The sequence below is a fragment of the Xiphophorus maculatus genome, chromosome 14, assembly GCF_002775205.1.
Source record: "Xiphophorus maculatus strain JP 163 A chromosome 14, X_maculatus-5.0-male, whole genome shotgun sequence".
Lineage (NCBI taxonomy): Eukaryota > Metazoa > Chordata > Actinopteri > Cyprinodontiformes > Poeciliidae > Xiphophorus > Xiphophorus maculatus.
Window position 1 is genome coordinate 20,215,811 of NC_036456.1, and position 23,423 is coordinate 20,239,233.

Below are 23,423 nucleotides of genomic sequence, written 5' to 3' on the forward strand. Positions count from 1 at the left end.
ATGTCCGACCTTTCAAAGAGGACACAACTCTAGTGTTTGAGCCAGATGAAAACCCACTGTGGCCAGAGGGACTTATATCAGTGGGCTAGGATTCCATTTGGACTTATGAATGCCCCAGCAGCCTTCCAACGCTGCATGGAAGAGTGCCTAGAAGGGCTGCGTGACAAAATATGTGTACCATATTTAGATGATACACTAGTTTTTAGTAAAACATTTGAAAGTCATGTTAATGATGTTCGAAACGTTTTGCAAAGACTCAGACAACATGGGATAAAACTAAAACCCAGCAAATGTGAGCTGTTTAAGAATGAAGTCCGTTACCTCGGGAGGATTGTATCAGCCGAGGGAAATAAGATAGATCCTTCTGACACTGCAGCTGTCCAGGTTTTAAAAGGCAAAGAACCAAAAACAGTCGGTGAGTTGAGGCAAATTTTGGGACTGTTAAGTTACTACCGTCAGTATATCAAAGATTTCTCCCGCATTGCTGCCCCTCTGTATGATCTAACCAAGGGGCCAGTTAAAGATCAGAACCAGTCGTGCTGTAAGGGGAGGAAGTCACAAAACTGCAGGAATGCAAAGTAGTGCCATCCCACACTCCAATTGAATGGACAGACAGTCACCAACAAGTTCTTGAACAACTGATAAATTGTCTGACTCAGCCACCCATATTGGCATTTCCAGATTTTTCTCTCCCATTCGTTCTTCATACAGACGCATCCAGTAAAGGCCTTGGAGCCGTACTGTATCAAAAACAAAACGGAAAGTTGCGCGTTATTGCATATGGATTGTGAACACTGTCAGCACCAGAAAAAAATTATAATCTTCATTCAGGCAAATTAGAATTTCTTGCTCTTAAATGGGCTATCACAGAGAAATTTCGCGATTATTTATACTATGCCCCCTTTTCACCGTTTACAGTGACAACAACCCCCTAACTTATGTGTTATCAACTGCAAAGCTGAATGCCACAGGGAGTAGATGGGTTTCAGAGCTCGCTGACTTTAATTTCACAGTTAAATATCGTCCAGGCAAAGAAAACATTGATGCTGATAGCTTGTCTCGGATGCCACTGGATGTAGAGAACTTGATGGCTGAGTGCACAGAGGAGATGTCTTATGATGCGATAGGAGCGACTGTAATGGCAGTAGAGACACAGTTCGAGCCAAATGCCTCCTGGTCAATGCCTACCTCTATTTGCAGTATGCTAGACACTCAGGGGAACTCTGTTTCATTAGCCCCAGCAGCTATACAACAAGATCAAAAAGATGATTTACTTATTGGGGTGGTGTTGCAGTCCAAATTGTCTGGAGTGAGACCCCCACGACATGAACTAAACAGGCTTGGGCCACAGGGTCGGTGTTTAGTAAGGGAATGGGATAAATTGTAGTTGGATGAATCTGGGGTGCTTTGGAGAAAGACTGCCCACAGGAAGCAATTGGTTCTTCCAGAACAACACAAAGCAAGGGTCCTAAATGACCTACATGATCAGATGGGCCATCAGGGCACCGATAGGACAGTATCATTGATCAGGGATCGTTTTTTCTGGCCCTACATGCAGCGCAAAATAGAACAGTATGTAATGAGATGCACCTGTCTGAAACAGAAAAGACCTAGCCATGAGACAAGGGCTCCCCTTGTAAACATAGTCACCACACAGCCCTTTGAACTTGTGTCAGTGGACTTTCTCCATCTAGATAGGTGTAAAGGTGGCTATGAATACATTAGTAATTGTGGACCATTTCACACGATTCGCACAGGCATACCCTACAACATCAAAATCTGGAAAGACAGTAGCTGACAAAATATTCAATGATTATGCACTAAGATTTGGGTTCCCAGCACAGATCCACCATGGCCAAGGTGGCGAGTTTGAAAACCAGCTTTTCTCTCAGCTCTCCAAATATTGCAGTATGGCAGGATCAAAGACTTCCCCATACCACCCTCAGGGAAATGGTCAAGTCGAACGCAGTAATCACACACTGATTCAGATGCTCAAAACCCTCACAGACAGGGACAAGACAAACTGGAAAGACTCTGAATAGACTGGATCTTTAGCTCTTTAATAAGTCAGCCAGCTCCGTCTGACTTTCTCCCCATCGACTGTCTGTAGATATAATGATAATGAAAGCTTCGCCCATCATACCTTTTGGGGAAGGAAAATGTCTCTTTAATAGGCAGTGGTCCTTTCATCACCTGCCCAGTCCTGTCTAGACCTGAGAGGAAAGATGTTCACTCAGGGTTCGTTGGTGGAGCTGATGATCCATGGAGTGAAGGGGACTCTGATGTGGAAACTACTGAGAAAGAGACAAAAGAAAGACGATGATTAATAATAACATAAAAGGTCAGAAAATGTTTGCTTTGTACATAAGTGTTAATCTTAAAATGCTCTGGAGCACAAACATGAATTATAGAAGATAATTCTATAATTCATCTTCTATAGAAGATGTTTTGCTGTTAACTTACCAGGTAGATCATCAGTGGTTACAGACACAGAGTATGGAGATGGACCTAAGATGAAATACTTAGACTTAGACTTAGACTGACTTTATTGTCATTTTGCATGCACAGGGTGTATACAGAACAAAATTTCGTTGCATACGGCTCAGGACAATGTTCTGAGCTTTCAATGTTGTGAGGTTACTCCAGAATAAAATAAAATACAGTATAAAATATGAATATAAATATGAATATAAAATATAAAGTGCAGGACTGACAGTAAAATGGAAGTTATTTAGCTCTGTACATGTGCAAGGTATGAAGTGGAGACCAGATTTTGAGTGCAGTCCAGTTAAGAGTTCAGCAGTCTGATGGCAAGTGGGAAAAAGCTGTTTCGGAACCTGGTGGACCTGCACCGGATGCTGCAGAACCTCTTTCCAGAGGGCAGCAGGGAGAACAGTCCATGGTGGGGGTGTGAGGGGTCACTGATGATGTTTGGGCCTCGGGACACGCAGCGCTGGGATGAAATGTCCTGAATGGAGGGAAGGGGGGCCCCGATGATCCTCTCTGCTGTCCGCACCACTCTCCTCACGTTCTTCCAGTCGGAGGCGCTGCAGCTTCCACACCACACAGAGAGGCAGCTGGTCAGAATGCTCTCTATGGTGCTTCTGTAGAACGTCTTGAGGATGGGCGGGGGCAGGTGTGCTCTTCTCATCCTCCGCAGGAAATACCTGCGGAGGATGTGCCCTCTTGACCAGAGACGTGGTGTTCCCAGTCCAGGTGAGGTCGTTTGTGATGTGCACCCCCAGGAATTTGGTGCTGCTGACCACCTCCACAGCCGAGCTGTTGATGAGCAGTGGAGCGTGGCTGGGCCGGTTCTTCCTGAAGTCGACGATCATCTCCTTCGTCTTGTCAACGTTCAGGATCAGGTTGTTGTCTCTGCACCAGTCCACCAGCTGCTCCACCTCCTCTCTGTAGTCCAGGTCGTTGTCGTCTCTGATGAGGCCCACCACCGTTGTGTCGTCTGCGAACTTCACGATGTGGTTGGTGGCGAACCTGGGGACGCAGTCGTGTGTCATCAGAGTGAACAGCAGAGGGCTCAGGACGCAGCCCTGAGGGGAGCCTGTGCTGAGGGTGATGACATCGGAGGTGTGTTGTCCGATCCGGACTGACTGAGGTCTGTCGGTGAGGAAGTCTAGCAGCCAGTTGCGCAGGGGGGTGCTGAAGCCCAAGTGTCCCAGTTTTCCTGCCAGATGCTGTGGGATGATTGTGTTGAACGCTGAGCTGAAGTCCAGGAACAACATCCGCACATGAGTGTTCTTCTCCTCCAGGTGAGCCAGGCTCAGGTGTAGGGCGGAGGAGATAGCGTCCTCAGTGGAGCGGTTTCGGCGGTAGGCAAACTGGAACGGGTCGAATGTGGGGGGGAGTCTGGAGACGATGTGTTCTTTTACCAGCCTTTCAAAGCACTTCATCATGATGGGAGTCAGTGCCACAGGCCGGTAATCGTTGAAGGAGGTGACTTGAGGTTTCTTTGGCACCGGAATGATGGAGGCAGTTTTGAGACAGGCTGGCACTGTGGCTTGGTCCAGTGAGGTGTTAAAAATGTCTGTTAGGACACCAGCCAGCTGACCTGCGCATTCCCTGAACACTTGCCCAGGTATGTTGTCGGGGCCTGGGGCCTTCCGTGGGTTGACTCTTTTCAGAGTCTTCAACATATCGGCTGTGTCCAGGCAGAGTGCCTCCTCTTCCTGGTGGGGATCAGTTTTCTTTGCCGGAGTACTGTTCAGTGCCTCCAACCTCCCAAAGAAGTTATTGAGTCCATTTAGAAAGTCAGCATCAACTTCGCCCACTGGGGGGGAGGATGGATTGTAATCTGTGATCGCCTTTATGCCTTGCCATATACTCCTGGTGTTGCTGGTGTCGTGGAAGAACTCCTGTATTTTCTGACTGTGGGTTCGCTTTGCTAACCTGATAGCACGGTTCAAGTTGGCTCTCGCTGTCGTCAGTCCCTCCTTGTCGCCAGACTTGAAGGCTGAGTTCCGTGCTTTTAGCATTTCACGTACCTCCTTAGTCATCCAGGGTTGTTGGTTGGCCCGGGTGATAATGTTCTTAGTGATGCTGACGTCCTCTGTGCACTTGTTGATGTAGGCTGACACCGTCATGGCGTACTCATCGATGTTGATCTGGTTGTTGTAAGTGGCTGCTGCCTTGAACATCTCCCAGTCAGAGCACTTAAAACAGTCCTGAAGTGCCTCCATGGCCCCCTCAGTCCACACCCTCACCTGCTTCACTGTAGGTTTTGTTCTGATCAGCAGGGGCTTGTATGCAGGAATTAGCATGACAGATAGGTGGTCTGAAGAGCCAAGGTGGGGGCGGGGGGCTGCTCTGAATGCTTCTTTGATGTTGGTGTAGGCCAAGTCTAGAGTATTCACTCCCCTGGTTGGAAAATCCACATACTGGTTGAAGTGAGGGAGAACAGTCTTCATTTTGGCCTGGTTAAAATCCCCAGCAATGATGAAAACGCCCTCTGTGTGTGAGAATTGCAACTCACTGATGGTCCGGTAGAGAACACTCATAGCCTCTTTAGTGTTAGCACTGGGGGGCACGTACACAGCAGTGATGCTAACCACAGTAAACTCCCTAGGCAGGTAGAATGGTCTGCAGTTAACAGTCAGAAGCTCGATGTCCGGGGAGCAGTAACTGGCGACAGTCATGGCATTTTTACACCAGTTGTTATTGATGTAAATACACAGCCCCCCTCCTCAGGTTTTACCGCTGAGAGCGCTGCTCCTGTCTGCACGGAATGTAGCGAGCCCCTCCAGGCTAACAACGTTGTCCGGTATGGACGAGTTGAGCCATGTCTCCGTCAGAATGAGAGCGCAGCAGTTCCTCAACTCTCTCTTTGAAGACAGTTCTAGTTGCAGATGGTTTATTTTGTTGTCCAGAGAGCGGACGTTGGAGAGGAAGATGGATGGAAGCGGCGATCTGTGGGGGTTAGCGTTTAGCTTAGCTGTTAGTCCACTTCGACAGCCGCGCTTCCGCTGCCGGTCGCACCGCCTTCGCTTTCTCCTTCTCCGGCTAGTGCTGCTAGGCGAGTCCGCTGCGCTGCGGGCCGCTGGGTCTTGCTTCCGTAGCACTCCGAGATCACGTAAACACTCCAGAGTAGTCGTATTTATGAGTCCGAAATCACTTGATCATTGTAATTCCAGCAGACGCTGGCGATCATATGCTAACTTACTGAGTGGATGCAAAGTTTGTAGCGTTTTTGGCGGCGTATTTTGCTCAAATACTCGCAAGTTGTCGAGAGCCCATGCAGCTGCAGCCATTTTGGGCGCCGCCATCTTGTTTTGTACGTACATATGCACACACATTCCTTACATACTTTCATTACAGACTCTGGAGTGTAACTGCTAGAGCTAAAGATTAATTGTATGCTGTCTGGTGAGTCTTTCTCTTACCTGATCCACAGCTGAGCCTGGGAGTGTGGACTGGCACTGAGCTGATTCTGTTCTGCTGAAGTATTTAAACAGCTCCTGCAGAATTTCACGTAACTTATAAGTTTCTGTAAAAAGTTTCCTTTTAGTCACGTAAATTATCAAGCTCAACAGCCCACAACATATATCCAACTCAAGTATAGCTAGTAACCCATATATATATATATATACAGTATATATATATATATATATATATATGAGGCCACGGTGATCGGCCTCATCAGAGATAATGACGAGGCCGCTTACAGGGAGGAGGTAGACCGTCTGGCTGAGTGGTGCGACAAAAACAACCTGCAGCTGAACACCGAGAAGACCAAGGAGCTTATCGTGGACTTCAGGAGGAACGCTGACCCACATCCACCCATCCACATTAAGGGGACAGTGGTGGAGCGTGTGGACACCTTTAAGTTCCTGGGAGTCCACATCTCCGAGGACCTGACCTGGACGACCAGCTGCTCCAAACTCATTAAGAAGGCACATCAGTGCCTCTTCTTCATGAGGACCCTGAGGAAGAACCACCTGTCCTCAGAGATCCTCACGAACTTCTACCGCTGCACCATTGATAGCATCCTCACCAACTGTATTACACGTTGGTACGGGAACTGCTCTGTCTCCGACCGGCAGGCGCTGCAGAGGGTGGTGAAAACTGCCCAGTATATCGCCGGGGCAACGCTCCCTGCCATCAAGGACATCTACAGGAAGCGGTGTTTGAAAAGGGCCGGGAAAATCACAAAGGACTCCACTCACCCAGCACACACACTCTTTTCCCTCCTGCCCTCTGGGAGGCGCTACAGAAGCCTACGGACCAGAACCACCAGGCACCGGAACAGCTTCTTTCCCACAGCTGTCACGCTTTTGAACGCCTCCTAACATAAAACATAAACTATAAGGACTGGACTCCCCTATCCTCTCATACAACAATAACACATGGACTATCCTCACACACACACACATCACACACACACACACACACACACACACACACACACATATCACAGACTGTTTTCTTCACACACACATACAACCTGTAAATTTTATCTGCCATTATTTATCTATAATCCATTCCCTAACATTCTTGTATATTCTGTATAATCTGTATAATCTGTGCATATAGCTCCCATATTTATATTTATACACAATATCTATATCTCTTGCTATAACCCCTTATAGTCCATACATACATAGTCTTGTACATCTGTAAATAAATATCTATATCTCGTAGAGCACTTCTGGATAGATGCAAACTACATCTCGTTGCTTGTACTTGTGACAGTGCAATGACAATAAAGTTGAATTCTATTCTATTCTATTCATTATTTCGTTTGCACCTTAACTGGGCTGCAGACGCAAAGCTGTGCAATTTAGTAATTTCACAAAATCCTTACAGTTAAAAGTTTGCCTGGCAAACCTGTTAAACGATGTTACCTCCAAAACATTGACAGCAAGTGAATTTTATTTTTTAGACAATAAAATAAACTGGTCCAAAAAGTGAATCAGACTAAATCTCTAACTGAACTGGTACCAGCGGTCGCTGAGTGCCGTTTTATTCACTAAACTATATCGGCCGACAGAAGTCCAATAATCACCTGTTATTGATCCTGATCTATCAGACACTCTGCACTTTAAGAAGCAAACCTGGAATAACTGGTGACACTTTCAGAATCTCAGTTTGAGTGAAGATTTGAACCGTTTCTCATGTAAAAGTAGAAAAGACAATAGTTTTTTCAGCGTTGTCTCTTATTGTTGAGTATTAGAGTCACTTGATAAGAATAAAGATGTTTAGTTAAATTACGAGAAAAAATATCAACAATAAAGAAATGACATTGCCACATAGATCTGCCATGTCTTCTGTAAGTGAACTAGGAACTCAACTCTATAATTATAAATTACAGCATGTTACAGAAACAGTTTAAAAAGATTTCACTATAGTTTCTGTGGATATCTAATTAAAATATCTACAATATGAGGGAGTTGTGAAAAACAACAGCCAGTCGATCTTTTTAAACATTTTATTTTAATCCCATGACTCTTCAACACAGGGATTAATCTTTGCTTTGAGATCTGCTTATGGCATCTTTCCATCTTCCTTTGATGAGTTTCAACCTCTGAAGCAACACAGAAATCAGGACAAGTTCTGCGTAATTTACCTGTTTTGGTGATTTTGCAGATTAATTTAAAAAAAAAGGTGGGGGGGCGTGCCGTGGTGGCGTAGTGGTTAGCGTGACCCACATTTGGAGGCCTCAAGTCCTCGACGCGGCTGTCGTGGGTTCGACTCCCGGACCCGGGGACGTTTACCGCATGTCTTCCCCCCTCTCCTTCCCCCTTTCCTGTCAGCCTACTTCATGAAAAAGGGACACTAGAGCCACAAAAGACCCCCTTGAGGGGTAAAAAAAAAAAAAGGTGGGGGGGGCAACATACCATGTTAGACCAATGAAAGTTTTTCTAATTAGTTATTCCTGAGATCTTAATGGATGTCTTATGGATTCGGATCGTATTTTTGCAAAAATTTGTAGTTTTTGAAGCTCATCTCATTTTTTACTTCCTGGTTCAGTAAATGGGCCCTAAAAAGCCACCAGTTAATCCATAACACCGGTTCTGTCAGTGACCCAGTGAAGTTCTGGATGGGATGACGTCAGAGGTCCAGGATTCAGTTAAAGACAGACAGAACCAGAACCGGTTCTGATCAGATGATGATGTGTTTATCTGATCTGGAAATGGTCCAAAGGGACAGAACCAGACCAGAACCTTTCTGCTCCTTGGTTCTGAAGGTAAACCATCGGGGTTTGGGTCTGAAATAAACGGAACCAGAACCACTGACCTCCATCTGGGTCACTAACTGGACCAGAACCCGATGATTCTGTCCAGCTGAGGTTCTGGTGCCAATGACAGAGAAAACCCGGTTCTGCTCAGTCCAGTCAGCAGCAGAACCAGCTGGCTGGTCCACAGAACCGGTCTGGACCGGCCCTGGCTCCACCTGTCGGATCAGAACCAGCTGATCCACAACACCTGATCACCGGAACAGAACCGGTCTGGACCTGGTTGGTTCTGTCTCTCAGTGGTTCTGGTTCTGTTGTCTCTGCAGGAGTCCGTTTGGCTGCAGAACCTTTTCACCTTCATCCATAAACACCTGAGAACACCTGGAGGCCCCGCCCACTCTGCTGCTGCCAGCCAATCAGCTGCAGGTCAGTGGTTCTGGTTGACCCGGTTCCTGGTCATCAGGTCCAGGTGTCTCTCCTGTCCTCCATGGTGGAACCAGAACCTGGTTCTGGTTCTGGAGAACAGAGTGAAGTCGGACCTCCACCTTCTTCAAGTCAGACAAAGATGGTGTTAAACATTTGAGCTGCTTTGGCTTTGAAGATATGAATGAAAGGTTAAAGGTCATTTTGTCTTAAAGAGGGGTGGGGGGCCGTTGACTTTTTGACCTTTAACCTTTCATTAATATCTTCAAAGCCAAAGCAGCTCAAATGTTTTAACTCCAGTTTTGTCTGACTTGAAGAAGGCGGGTCCGACTTCACTCAGGTTCTGCCAGGTGGAGCAGAGATACCTGGTGTAGGAGTCCGTTTCCATGGTAACAGACTTAGACTTAGACTTAGACTGACTTTATTGTCGTTTTGCATGCACAGGGTGAATACAGAACGAAATTTCGTTGCATACGGCTCAGGACAATGTTTTGAGCTTCCAATGTTGTGAGGTTACTCCAGAATAAAATAAAATACAATATAAAATATAAATATGAATATAAAATATAAAGTGCAGGAATGACAGTAAAATATAAGTTATTTAGCTCTGTACATGTGCAAGGTATAAAGTGGAGACCAGATTTTAAGTGCAGTCCAGTTAAGAGTTCAGCAGTCTGATGCCAAGTGGGAAAAAGCTGTTTCGGAACCAGGTGGACCTGCACCGGATGCTGCAGAACCTGTGTGTGTGTTGCTGCAGGTGTGTGTGAGCTGAGTGTGTGTGTCGTGGAGAAGATCCAGGAGAGGTGCAGCCTGAGGAGCAGCCGACCCGTCAGCTACAGGTGGGTCCAGAACCAGAACCAGTAGAACTTCCAGAACCATCAGGACCTGATCTATATAGACCTACAGGTGATGGTTAAGCCCCGCCCCCTGACAGGTGCCTCTCTCTCTCCAGGCCTTTGTGCGTCTCAGAGTTGATCGCCCAGCAGCACCTGGCCTGCGTCAGCAACCTGTCCTGGAGCACCAATCAGCATCGAGCCTGGACCAGGGAGGAGGAGCTCAGTCTGCCGGGTCAGAGGTCACTGCCCAGGGTCAACCTGCTGCTGATTGGCTGGCTGAGAGCGGGGCGGGGCGGAGAGTGGAGGCTGGAGGACGGCAGCGGCAGCGTCAGGTGTGAGGTGAGGAGCAGGGGGCGGGGCTTAGGTCGGGTAGACGTTTCCAGGTGTCAGATCAAAGACAGCATCATACTTGGGTGTCCTGAGCGCGCTCAGTTGGGGTAAAATAATCCAGCTGATTGGCTTTGTTACTCCTGACTAAAGACTTCATTTCCCACAATCCTCATGGAGGCTAGCTAGCTGGAGGAGCTAGTGCTAATAGCTAATAGCGCCTCCTTCAGCACAGCAGCTGTCAGAGCGGATGGAGAGACCTGCTGGTCGTCCTGGCAACCAGGTTTGCTGGTTCTCCACCTGTCCAGCTCCGTGTCGCATGCTAACAGGTCAATGGACCTTACCAAGCTCCGCCCACAACTGACCCACATGACCCCAAGTCTCACAAACAAAGCCTGGTTGTTTCTAGGTAACATGACTGATTAGTGCGTCATTTCTACCGGATTTTCACAATAAATCAGCTACTACATGGACAGAGGAACTAACAAGTTCATGTCATCAACTGGGAGGAGGTTACTGGTTTCTCAGTCACAAGCTGGTTGCAAACCTGAGGCCAGCAGGTGTCAGTCAGTTATGGTAGATCTGAACTTTGACCTCAATATGAGAAGCTACAGACTGATAGGAGGAACCAAAGAGCTCTGTAAAGGTAAAGGCAAATCTTCTGAAGTTGGGATATAATTCATTTAATTTCACATAATTACCGCGGTAGAAGCCATTTGTTTGTTAAAATGTTATGAAATATATTTGTTGTCAGGATCTGTGTTTTTCCGTGTTTAGTTAGAGTTTTCTGTGTCCTTAAGTCTCTTCGTTGTCCTGTCCTCCCCTTGATTGTTCCCAGGTGTGTCTCGTCTCTGTGATTACCCTCCTGTGTATTTAACTCCACCTGTGTTCCTTGTTCCTCGTCGGGTCCTCGTCAATGTTTCGTCAACGTCAACGTCATTGTCTAGTCTATCCGTTGTCAGTGTGTGTACTACCTGTTGCTGGGTTTATTTATAATTAAAATCATCATTTTCATCTTACCTGGGTCCGCTGCGCCTGCCTCACCACTCTCACCACCCGCACCTCATGACATTTGTTCTGTTTGATGTTTGTTGTGAATGACGTAAACTCACAAACGAACCAGGTAATTAGTCCAACGGTTAGAAACTACAGCGGCTGTAATGAGCCACAGCAAAGGGAAACAAAGGTAAAATAACCTGAACAGGTGATCAACTCAAAACCACTCCTACCTTTTTACTCTCTCTCTCTCTGTAGTTTAAGCACACCTGTTACCGTGGCAACCGCCTAATTCAGATTCAGATTCATTTTATTCGTATCCCAATTTGGGCAATTAATATTGCAGCAAATACAGAAGGCTAAAAGAAAAAGTATCAAAGATTTAAAATAAATAAATAAAATAAAAATAAAAATACTATAAGCACATAAAATACAGATCAACACATAAAGGGAAGTATAAAGGGAAGTGTATTTCATTATTGACCAACAGTTGCTACACTATATCAGGTGCAAGTCCCCCAACCTGGTCCTGCATTAAAAAGAGATATTGCTGTAGGAACAAAGGATTGCTTGTACCTGTTACTGTTTATACCAGGAAGTCTGAGTCTGATGCCAGAAGGCAGAAACTGGAAATCAGCATGTAAGGGATGAGAAGAATCAGCAATAATGTCTTTAATTTTCCTAATGATTTGTTTTTAACACAGTTCTGTAAGTGAGAATTGTTCAACCCCTAAGATCTTATTGCTAGTATGTATTACTCTGCTACGGGCATTTTGTGATCTAATACTGAGATTTCCAAACCAACAGAGGAGGGAAAAGGTCAACACAGATTCATTATATGATCTATAAAATAGGATCATCAATGATTTATCAACTTGAAACTTTGTGAGCCTCCTTAGACAAAACAATCTTTGCTGGCTCTTTTTTTGTACGTTTTCTGAATGGCAGGTAAATTTTAACTTATTATCCAAAATAGTCCCAAGATAATTTATAGTTTTCTACTGTCTGACCTTTAATTACTGTTAGATTTGTGTTATGGGGTTTCTGTCTGAAATCAATGTCCTTTGTTTTCTGTACATTTAATGAAAGAAAAGTTTTATCACAGCAGTCAACAAATTCACCGACCACAGGGCCGTGGGCATCATGTTCATCATCATGCAGAAGGATAACTACCACTGAGTCATCTGCAAATTTTAATATTAACCTGTTGTCATGCCGACTGCGACAGTCGTCTGTGTACAAAATATAACGAAGAGGGGAAAGGACGCAGCCCTGACTGGGCCCAGTAGACAGAGACGTCTCTCTGGACCAGCATCCATTCACTCTGACCTTCTGCATTCAGGATGTTAAAACATCAAGAATCCAGCCCACCACATTAAAATCCTGATGAAAGTTATTAAGAAGTTTATCAATCAAAATATGGGGCTGGATTGTGTTAAAAGCCGATGAGAAGTCAACAAATAATAACTTAGCATGATTTTTGTTACCTTCAAGATGTTTAAAACACAGTTTAGTAAAGTGACAGTGGCATCCTCTGCTGCCTGACCGGCCCTGTAGGCAAACTGTAAAGGATCCAGTAAATGTTCAGTCTTGGTAAGAACATGTCTCTTAATCAATTGTTCCAAAGATTTCATGACAAGGGAAGTCAGTGCAACAGGTCTAAAATCATTCAGGACTTTTGGGCCACATGAATCACGATGAACTGCTTCCAGCACCTCGGCTCCCTCTGTTGGTTAAATGACATCTGGAAGATGAAATAAAAAATAGGAGCCAACTGTTTGGGACAACAGGAGAGCAGTCGACCCAGATATTATCTGGTCCTGGGCTTTTTCTAACCTTACAGCGTTTAAAAGATTCAGCCACAGAAGTAACATCAAAGGGATATGACCACAGCAAAGAAGTTTGTTTTTCAGATTTAAAATCTCATTACTAAAATCAGAAGAATCAAACCTAAGATAAAACATATTGAACTCATTCGCCAATTGATTATCAGAATTAAAACCAGAAAGAACCACCTTTCTGTTGCACTTGATCTCTGATCCAACAATTGTTTTCAGCCCATTCCAAACTGGGCCCAGTCTGTTGTAGGCAAACTGGGCCCAGTCTGTTGTAGGCAAGGTCTTTCTCCAGCTTTTCCTTGTAATTTAATTTTTAACCCTTTCATGCATGAATTATGATCCTTTGTGTCAGAATTTTTTTTCCATTTTTAAATTTTTTTTTCTTAAGGCATAAAAAAGGTAGGACATTTTTTTTGTAAAAATAATTAAAAAAAAATTTTTTTTTTATGTGATCAATTGTAATTTTGTCCAAATACAAAGTTGTTATTTGAAAAATACATCAGTAGTATTGTTCCTTAGGGGTTATCTGATGTCACAATATGTTTTTTACTTGCAAGAGTCGTCTACAGTAGAAGGAGGGACCGGGTCGGTTCTCATGCTTTTTTGTCTGTCGGCCATATTGTATTTAACAAAAATAATTTCTTGCATTTGCAGCTGATGGCCAGTAGTTGATGGTATATTTTATGATGCATTAGTGTCCACTTCAGTGGTCTGTGTGCATTTATAACATAAAAATCCACAGGAAGCAGAAGAAAATGGCTTTTAGAAAGCTGTCCACTGTAGTGACCACTATGCATGAAAGGGTTAACTTCCCTTCTAAGCAAATTCACCTCATTGAGGTTTTCTTCACGAAATGCTTTCCTCTTTTTGTTCAACAGATTTTTCAATGATTTTGACATCCAGGGTTTCCTATTAGGAAATATTTTCACTGTTTTCTTTGGAATCACACAGTGTTCACAGAAAGTCACATGGCTACTAATAACCTCAGTTAATTCATCAATGTCACTACAAGAGTCCTTAAACACGTCCCAGTCTGTTATGTCAAAGCAATCCTGCAGGTTGAGTTTGGAGTCATCAGTCCAGTTGTTGATCTGTCTAGTGATGGTTTTACTGGTTTTATCTCTCCTAACTGCGGAACGATAAGCTGGTAAAAGTTGCACATAATTATGGTCAGCTCCACCCAATGGAAGGAGAGGGACAGATTTATAAGCTCCATAACACAGGTCCAGAATTTTGTTGTTCCTGGTGGGACCCTAACCCTAACCCTGACCTGAACTCAGGGAAGAGAGTTTCTCTCTGTCCCATCATAATGATGAACCGGGTCCAGTTCCATAACAGGATGGATGTGTGTTCATAAACAGTTTTTTACACCTCTTTCCCACCCTGCTCCCATATTAGTATTTTCCTATAAATATCCCCTCCTCATTACCCCCCTACTTCACCAAAACATCCTTAGGTCCCCTTTCCAAAACATGGAATGGACCATCGTAAGGAGAATGAAGTCATGGCGGATAAATACATACTCGGCAGACATTATTACCTTTGGCACAAACACCTGAGGAAGGCAGTGATGTGCTGCCAACGGGGCAAAAGATCTAGATTCCCCATTTAGAACTGTTCTACTCCCCTGGGAATCAACCGAACCCGCTGGACCCGGAAGAAATTCCCCTGGTAAACTCAAAGGCTGGCCCAGGACCAACGCAGATGAAGAAAACAGCAGGTCCTCTTTTGGAGCCAAACGCAGGCCCAACAGAACCCAAGGCAGGCGATCTGTCCAGCTATTATCCACCAACGAGGCCCGTAATGCTGCCTTCATTGTGCAGTGGAACCTGTCACACTGACCGTTGGTCTGTGGATGGTAGGCAGCAGAACGGTGGAGTTTAACCCCAAGGCTCTCTGCCACTGCAGTCTACAACTCTGACGTGAACTGGTGACCTCTGTCGGAGGTCAAGTCCAATGGCACACCAAACCGGGACACCCAGGAGGAGATAAATGCCCGAGCCACATGAACCAAAGTGTGTTGACAGCGGAACTGCCTCCGGCCACCAAGTAGTTCTGTCCATCATCGTCAGGAGATAGGTAAAACCTCTGGAAGGTGGAAGCGGCCCCACTAAGTCCACATTCACATGTTCAAACTTCGTTGCAGAACAGGAAATGCTCCAATGGAGCCTTAGTGTGCCGTTGCACCTTGGCACGCTGGCAAGCCAAACAGGAAGCCGCCCATAGCCCGACATCTTTACGGGGTCCCGGCCACACAAACTTTGCCCCTAGCAGTTTAACAGAAGCTTTAACGCCCGGGTGTGAAAGGGAATGAACTGCATCAAAAACCCGCCGATGCCAACTAGTAGGGACCAAAGGTTGAGGTTTGCCAGTCGAGACATCGGAAAGAAGGGTTGCTCCACACTCATGAAAGGAGACCTCCTCTAAATGCAAACTGGATTCAGCCTCTTTAAAGACCAGAACATCCTGGTCAGTCAGTTGGTCTGTGGCCATGGAGAGGTAGTCCACACCTAAATGCACAGAAGCAACCTTTGCTCTGGACAGTCAGTCACCAGATTATTCTTGCCAGCCACATGCTGAATGTCAGTGGTGAACTCTGAAATGGCAGACAAATGCCGTTGTTGCCGAGCCGACCACGGTTCAGAAACTTGTGCCATAACAAAAGTGAGAGGCTTGTGATCAACAAAAGCAGCAAAGTCTCTGCCCTCCAATATGAAGTGGAAATATCATGTTGCCAGAAAAAGGGCAAGCAGTTCCCTATCAAAGTTGCTATATTTTTTTTCGATATCCCGGAGTTTCCTGCTAAAAAAAGTGAGGTGTTGCCGGGCACCATCCACCCATTGCTCACAAACTGCCCCAGCTGCATAATCAGAGGCATCAGTTGTTAGAGCCATAGGAGCCACTGGGGATGGACGGGCCAAAAGTGCAGCATTAGCCAAGGCCTGTTTGGCATCATCGAATGCCTGCATCCTCTCGGGGGTCCACTCTATCTGCTGGTGTCCTTTTTGCCTCTAAGTGCTTCATACAACTGGTGCATGAGGTGAGCGGTTATAAAAGTTTACCATCCCCAAAAACTCCTGCAGGGGCTTCACTGAGGGAGGGCGGGGAAAAGCGGAAACTGCTTCAGCTTTTGCAGGTAGGGGAATCACCCCTTGAGAAGACACTTTGTGTCCCAGGAACTCAACAGCAGGCAGCTGGGTTCATGATCAGGCCATGTTCACTGAGTCTAACAAACAGCTGACGAAGGTGCACCATATGCTCTTCCGCAGAGGGACAAGCCACCAATATGTCTTCCAAATAGATGAACAAAAACGGCATACCCTGCAAGACCGAATCCATAAGTCTGCGCTGCGCCTTTAAGACTGAAGGGCATCCATTAAAACTCAAAAAGACCAAACGGCGTGATAGCTGCGGTTTTGGGTACATCTAAGGGATGCACTGGAACCTGCATGATGGTAACCTTGCACCACATGCTTTGCCACGGTAGCAGAAAATGTGGGAACCGTTAAAGATGGGAACTCTGCTAATAGACCTGATACTCATCACCTGCGGCAAGCATGTTGGCGAGGGGTCGATGGCCAGACAGCCAAGTTTACAGGGGTATGTATCAAAAGACACAGCATCTATTAAGCAGCTATTAGCAACATGTACACTCAAAAACATAACTCTTAGGACCCTGACCCTGTTAAAAAAAATAAACATGTATATTTTAAAATCTATTTATTTTATTGTCAATTTAAATCTGACAAACTGAAGCAAAACAAAATACAGTATTTTGCAATAGCAATATTTGCTTGTTACATAGAAGTCAAAATATTGCAACCAAAGTGAAAAATAGTCAGATCTAAAAACATAACTGATACATTTATAATCTTGGTAATATGACATTGAATACAGACTTAGACTTAGACTGACTTTATTGTCATTTTGCATGCACAGGGTGTATACAGAACGAAATTTCGTTGCATACGGCTCAGGACAATGTTTTGAGGTTCCAATGTTGTGAGGTTACTCCAGAATAAAATAAAATACAGTATAAAATATGAATATAAATATAAAAATATAAAGTGCAGGACTGACAGTAAAATGGAAGTTATTTAGCTCTGTACGTGTGCAAGGTATGAAGTGGAGACCAGATTTTAAGTGCAGTCCAGTTAAGAGTTCAGCAGTCTGATGGCAAGTGGGAAAAAGCTGTTTCAGAACCTGGTGGACCTGCACCGGATGCTGCAGAACCTCTTTCCAGAGGGCAGCAGGGAGAACAGTCCATGGTGGGGGTGTGAGGGGTCACTGACGATGTTTCGGCCTCGGGACACGCAGCGCTGGGATGAAATGTCCTGAATGGAGGGAAGGGGGGCCCCGATGATCCTCTCTGCTGTCCGCACCACTCTCCTCACGTTCTTCCAGTAGGAGGCGCTGCAGCTTCCACACCACACAGAGAGGCAGCCGGTCAGAATGCTCTCTATGGTGCTTCTGTAGAACGTCTTGAGGATGGGCGGGGGCAGGTGTGCTCTTCTCATCCTCCGCAGGAAATACAAGCGTTTCTGTGCCCTCTTGACCAGAGACGTGGTGGTCACAGTCCAGGTGAGGTCGTTTGTGATGTGCACCCCCAGGAATTTGGTGCTGCTGACCACCTCCACAGCCGAGCTGTTGATGAGCAGTGGAGCGTGGCTGGGCCGGTTCCGCCTGAAGTCGACGATCATCTCCTTCGTCTTGTCAGCGTTCAGGATCAGGCTGTTGTCTCTGCACCAGTCCACCAGCTGCTCCACCTCCTCTCTGTAGTCCAGGTCATTGTCGGCTCAGGACGCAGCCCTGAGGGGAGCCTGTGCTGAGGGTGATGACATCGGAGGTGTGTTGTCCGATCTGGACTGACTGAGGTCTGTCGGTGAGGAAGTCTAGCAGCCAGTTGCGCAGGGGGGTGCTGAAGCCCAGGTGTCCCAGTTTTCCTGCCAGATGCTGTGGGATGATTGTGTTGAACGCTGAGCTGAAGTCCAGGAACAACATCCGCACATGAGTGTTCTTCTCCTCCAGGTGAGCCAGGCTCAGGTGTAGGGCGGAGGAGATGGCGTCCTCAGTGGAGCGGTTTCGGCAGTAGACAAACTGGAACGGGTCGAATGTGGAGGGGAGTCTGGAGACGATGTGTTCTTTTACCAGCCTTTTAAAGCACTTCATCATGATGGGAGTCAGTGCCACAGGCCGGTAATCGTTGAAAGAGGTGACTTGAGGTTTCTTTGGCACCGGAATGATGGAGGCAGTTTTGAGACAGGCTGGCACTGTGGCTTGGTCCAGTGAGGTGTTAAAAATGTCTGTTAGGACACCAGCCAGCTGACCTGCGCATTCCCTGAACACCTGCCCAGGTATGTTGTCGGGGCCTGGGGCCTTCCGTGGGTTGACTCTTTTCAGAGTCTTCAACACATCGGCTGTGTCCAGGCAGAGTGCCTCCTCTTCCTGGTGGGGATCAGTTTTCTTTGCCGGAGTACTGTTCAGTGCCTCGAACCTCCCAAAGAAGTTATTGAGTCCATTTAGAAAGTCAGCATCAACTTCGCCCACTGGGGGGGAGGATGGATTGTAGTCTGTGATCGCCTTTATGCCTTGCCACATACTTCTGGTGTTGCTGGTGTCGTGGAAGAACTCCTGTATTTTTCGACTGTGGGTTCGCTTTGCTAACCTGATACCACGGTTCAAGTTGGCTCTCGCTGTCCTCAGTGCCTCCTTGTCGCCAGACTTGAAGGCTGAGTTCCGTGCTTTTAGCATTTCACGTACCTCCTTAGTCATCCAGGGTTTTTGGTTGGCCCGGGTGATAATGTTCTTAGTGATGCTGACGTCCTCTGTGCACTTGTTGATGTAGGCTGACACAGTCATGGCGTACTCATCGATGTTGATCTGGTCGTTGTAAGTGGCTGCTGCCTTGAACATCTCCCAGTCAGAGCACTCAAAACAGTCCTGAAGTGCCTCCATGACCCCCTCAGTCCACACTCTCACCTGCCTCACTGTAGGTTTTGTTCTGATCAGCAGGGGCTTGTATGCAGGAATTAGCATGACAGATAGGTGGTCTGAAGAGCCAAGGTGGGGGCGGGGGGCTGCTCTGAATGCTTCTTTGATGTTGGTGTAGGCCAAGTCTAGAGTATTCACTCCCCTGGTTGGAAAATCCACATATTGGTTGAAGTGAGGGAGAACAGTCTTCATGTTGGCCTGGTTAAAATCCCCAGCAATGATGAAAACGCCCTCTGTGTGTGAGGATTGCAACTCACTGATGGTCCGGTAGAGAACACTCATAGCCTCTTTAGTGTTAGCACTGGGGGGCACGTACACAGCAGTGATGCTAACCACAGTAAACTCCCTGGGCAGGTAGAATGGTCTGCAGTTAACAGTCAGAAGCTCGATGTCCGGGGAGCAGTAACTGGCGACAGTCATGGCATTTTTACACCAGTTGTTGTTGATGTAAATACACAGCCCCCCTCCTCGGGTTTTACCGCTGAGAGCGCTGCTCCTGTCTGCGCGGAATGTAGCGAGCCCCTCCAGGCTAACAACGTTGTCCGGTATGGTCGAGTTGAGCCATGTCTCCGTCAAAATGAGAGCGCAGCAGTTCCTCAACTCTCTCTTTGAAGACAGTTCTAGTTGCAGATGGTCTATTTTGTTGTCCAGAGAGCGGACGTTGGAGAGGAAGATGGACGGAAGCGGCGATCCGTGGGGGTTAGCGTTTAGCTTAGCTGTTAGTCCACTTCGACAACCGCGCTTCCGCTGCTGGTCGCACCGCCTTCGCTTGCTCCTCCTCTGGCTAGTGCTGCTAGGCGAGTCCGCTGCGCTGCGGGCCGCTGGGTCTTGCTTCCGTAGCACTCCGAGATCACGTAAACACTCCAGAGTAGTCGTATTTATAAGTCCAAAATCACTTAATGATCGTTATTCCAGCAGATGCTGGCGATTATATGCTAACTTACTGAGTGGATGCAAAGTTTGTAGCGTTTTTTCTCGGCGTATTTTGCTCAAATACTCGCAAGTTGTCGAGAGCCCATGCAGCCGCAGCCATTTTGGGCGCCGCCATCTTGTTCAGGTAAACATGTTTTACCTCCCAATGTGAACCAGTAGATTATCCTGATGAAGTAATTTTACTGCACCAACATGAGCTACATCTGTATTTTATATCAATATTCAAATGAAGGAAATTGCACAGAAATGTGCTGCCCACATATTTACCAGGTAGGATATTTGGATTTGGTAGATCAACATGTATTTTATAAAGGTAGACCAGCGGTCGACAACCCAACATGTTGAAAGAGCCATTTTGAACCAAAAAAACACAAAACAAATCTTTCTGGAGCCACAAAAAATTAAAAGCCTTATATAAGGTTTATAATATAGGCAAAACAAGCTTTACGTGTTTATATTAGCTATATTAGCCTATTATCAAAATGATTAAGTGTATACATAATTAGTATTCATGATTAAATGTTTATTTTCCCTGCTGTGCGTCCAGGAAGGAATGACACGTGACTCTGTTGTACGATGGAGCTTTAAGTTTACCTTCAGTTACAATATTAATGTTTTATGTTTCGTTGCATTGATAAAATTAAAGAAATGAAATAAAGAAATCTGATTTTTGATGTCATTTTTATTATGAAGATCGACAGGGAAAGATATTTTTACTTTTGGAACCTTGAAAATCTGCTCCAAAATGCAGTTTCCATAACGACGATCTCTCTTTATAAATAATCACCGTTAAATATGTGACCGAAAAAACAACAAAACGGAACGTGCATAACGTGCCTCTTATCTGGGCAACAAACGCAATAAAACAAAACCTGCAGTTATAAAATTAAACAGCAGCCTTTTGAAAAGGTAAAGTATAAAATTAAGTTAATAAAGTTTAACTTTGATTTCTGTGCAAATACCAAGCAGGTCAGTGGATAAAATATAGCAGCTTCTTCTTCTCTTTGACACGCAGCCATCCTGAGCAACAAAACACAATAATATCGCTAAGTGTCATTTTAAATATATACTGACAAAAATCATTAATCAATTTTGTGGAAAACTCCCTGCTGGAGCCAGCGTCGTGACGTCAGAGACATTATTGGGGATGTACCACGCGCCTGCGCGTATTCATGACTCTTGACTTTCAGTGTGCTTCGCTAGCAGACACATGCAGTTCTGTTCCAGCACCTCACTAAAATGTTGAATTCTTTGTGTGTACGTGTGCGTTGATGACAATGTAAGTACATAATTCATTTCATCCGCTTGTGTTTCTTACACGCTGTTTAGTTCGGCAACCGTGTAACCTTGGTTACCGCGAGCTCCAACGTATTTTGATGAGGAAATGCCTATTTCTTAAATGCCTGGCTAAACGCTCATTTCTTGGTTTAACGTTACAAGAATAGTTCAGTTTGAGAGTTGTCTGGCAGTACTCTGAATTGTAGTGTTATTTCTACTGTTCTGAAGATGTTCCGGACGGTAAACTAGCTTCCAAATGTAGCATCGAGCGCTTATGGAGCCGGTATGTTCGAGTGGATAATCATTTTCTGGATCTTGCGGCGGGAAGAACTGCTTCTACCATTCGTGGTCTTTATGCGCCACCCTGTGGTCATTAAGTGTACTGCATCTATATGCTCTGTATTAACACTCTGAGTGCCTAGTTCTCACCTATATTATCCTGTTATTACTTGTTACTTGCAGTAATTCTCTTCCTTGTTACATTAATGTTACTGAAGTGTTACTGAATTGCAATTATATATATTGTTAATGTAACTGGATGTATATATTTGATTCTACCTGAAATCGAATATTCTGCATACGTTAGAATTTGTATATGCATACATGGAATTTAGATGTACAATATTCTAATTACTCTTTCTGTATATGTTTATCTTGCAGAGACCACACACACACACACACACACAGACACATATGCTTATCAATAAATCCCATAACATCACCTAAAGTCGCAGCTGTTCTCTGACCGGAGCACATAGTCAGTGAGGGGCGACTAGCCATCGACGTACACGTCCGTCACAAATTTATAAAACAACAACTTTGTTACTAAATATATGTACCTATGGCAGGATTGTGTTCTTAGTGTTTAACGTGATTTCTGTTTACGGACATCACTGGACAGTTTCTCAACGTCAGGCTTGTAAGATAATCTAAGATAGGCTAATGCAGCACCTTCCCTGAAAATGTCTTTCCATATTACCAGATTTTTCAGACTATTAGCCGCTACTTTGTCCCCACACTTTGAACCATGTGGTTTATAACCCGGTGAGATTTATGTATGTACATACTGTCGTGGAAAAAGATACTATTTCCAAGCACTGTTCATGTGAAATCACTCAATCAGGTTTATTCATATATTGAGCACAATACAGAGACTGTTGACGCCGCCATCTTTAAAGGGCTGGAAATGCCGGACCGTGACGAAGGAAAAACAACATAGCCTTCAGTTTCGTTTGACCTGAGTGCAGCGCTCACCAGAGCAACCTGTGGCCTTTTATTAGCAGATTGCACCCACCTGTGTAAATCTCCGCCCACAACAGGAAGTCAACAAGAACATCAACAATAAGATTCAACACCCCCACTTGTTCTTATGTTGACATAATACATTTACATTTCATTGCTTTACATTTACATACCAAAAATATAACATACAAATTTGTCCATTCTCATTTTAGTTACAGGCTTTGTTAAAATATCAGCCACCGTTTCTGTTGTTAGACAGTAAGAGAGAGTTAATTTTCCATCACTGAGTGCTGACCGAATAAAGTGATATCGAATGTCAATGTGTTTGCATCTTTGGCGATAAACTGGACTTTTAGAAAGAGCAATTGCACCTTGATTGTCCTCAAAAATGGTCACAGGCGAATATTCACATCCGAAGTCCATTCCATTCATTAGATTCACAAGATAAATACTTTCCTGTGCAGCAGCAGCCAAAGCAATATATTCAGCTTCACATGTAGATAAAGAAACTGTGGATTGCTTTTTAGATTTCCAGGAAATAATGGGTCCAGTTTCAGATAGACTAAAACAGTAACCAGTCGTACTTCGTCTGTCTTTCTGGTCTCCTGCCCAGTCTGCATCACAGTATGCCACAAGTTTAAGATTTAGATCATTTTTCTTGAAGCATAATTCCTGATTTAGTGTACATTTCAGGTACCTCAATACATGCTTTGCTGCAACCCAATGTTGCTCTTTTGGTTCAGACAAATATTGTGACAACTTACTGACAATAAAACTCAAGTCTGGCCTAGTGCTCATCATTACATAGATCAAACTCCCCACTACTTCACGATACTTTTTATGATCAGCAGGTTGACCTTCACTGTCAAACTT

At 45.1% G+C, this 23,423-nt stretch overlaps 1 protein-coding gene across 1 annotated transcript in view; it reads left to right on the forward strand.

The window, feature by feature from the left end:
- Nucleotides 1-23,423, forward strand: part of ctc1 (CST telomere replication complex component 1) — a 127,359-nt gene that overhangs the window by 15,366 nt on the left and 88,570 nt on the right. Inside the window, exons 2-4 of the mRNA XM_023346464.1 lie at nt 9,013-9,112; nt 9,867-9,948; nt 10,062-10,284. Coding sequence (XP_023202232.1) covers nt 9,013-9,112; nt 9,867-9,948; nt 10,062-10,284 — 405 coding nt within the window. The remainder of the gene's footprint in view (nt 1-9,012; nt 9,113-9,866; nt 9,949-10,061; nt 10,285-23,423) is intronic.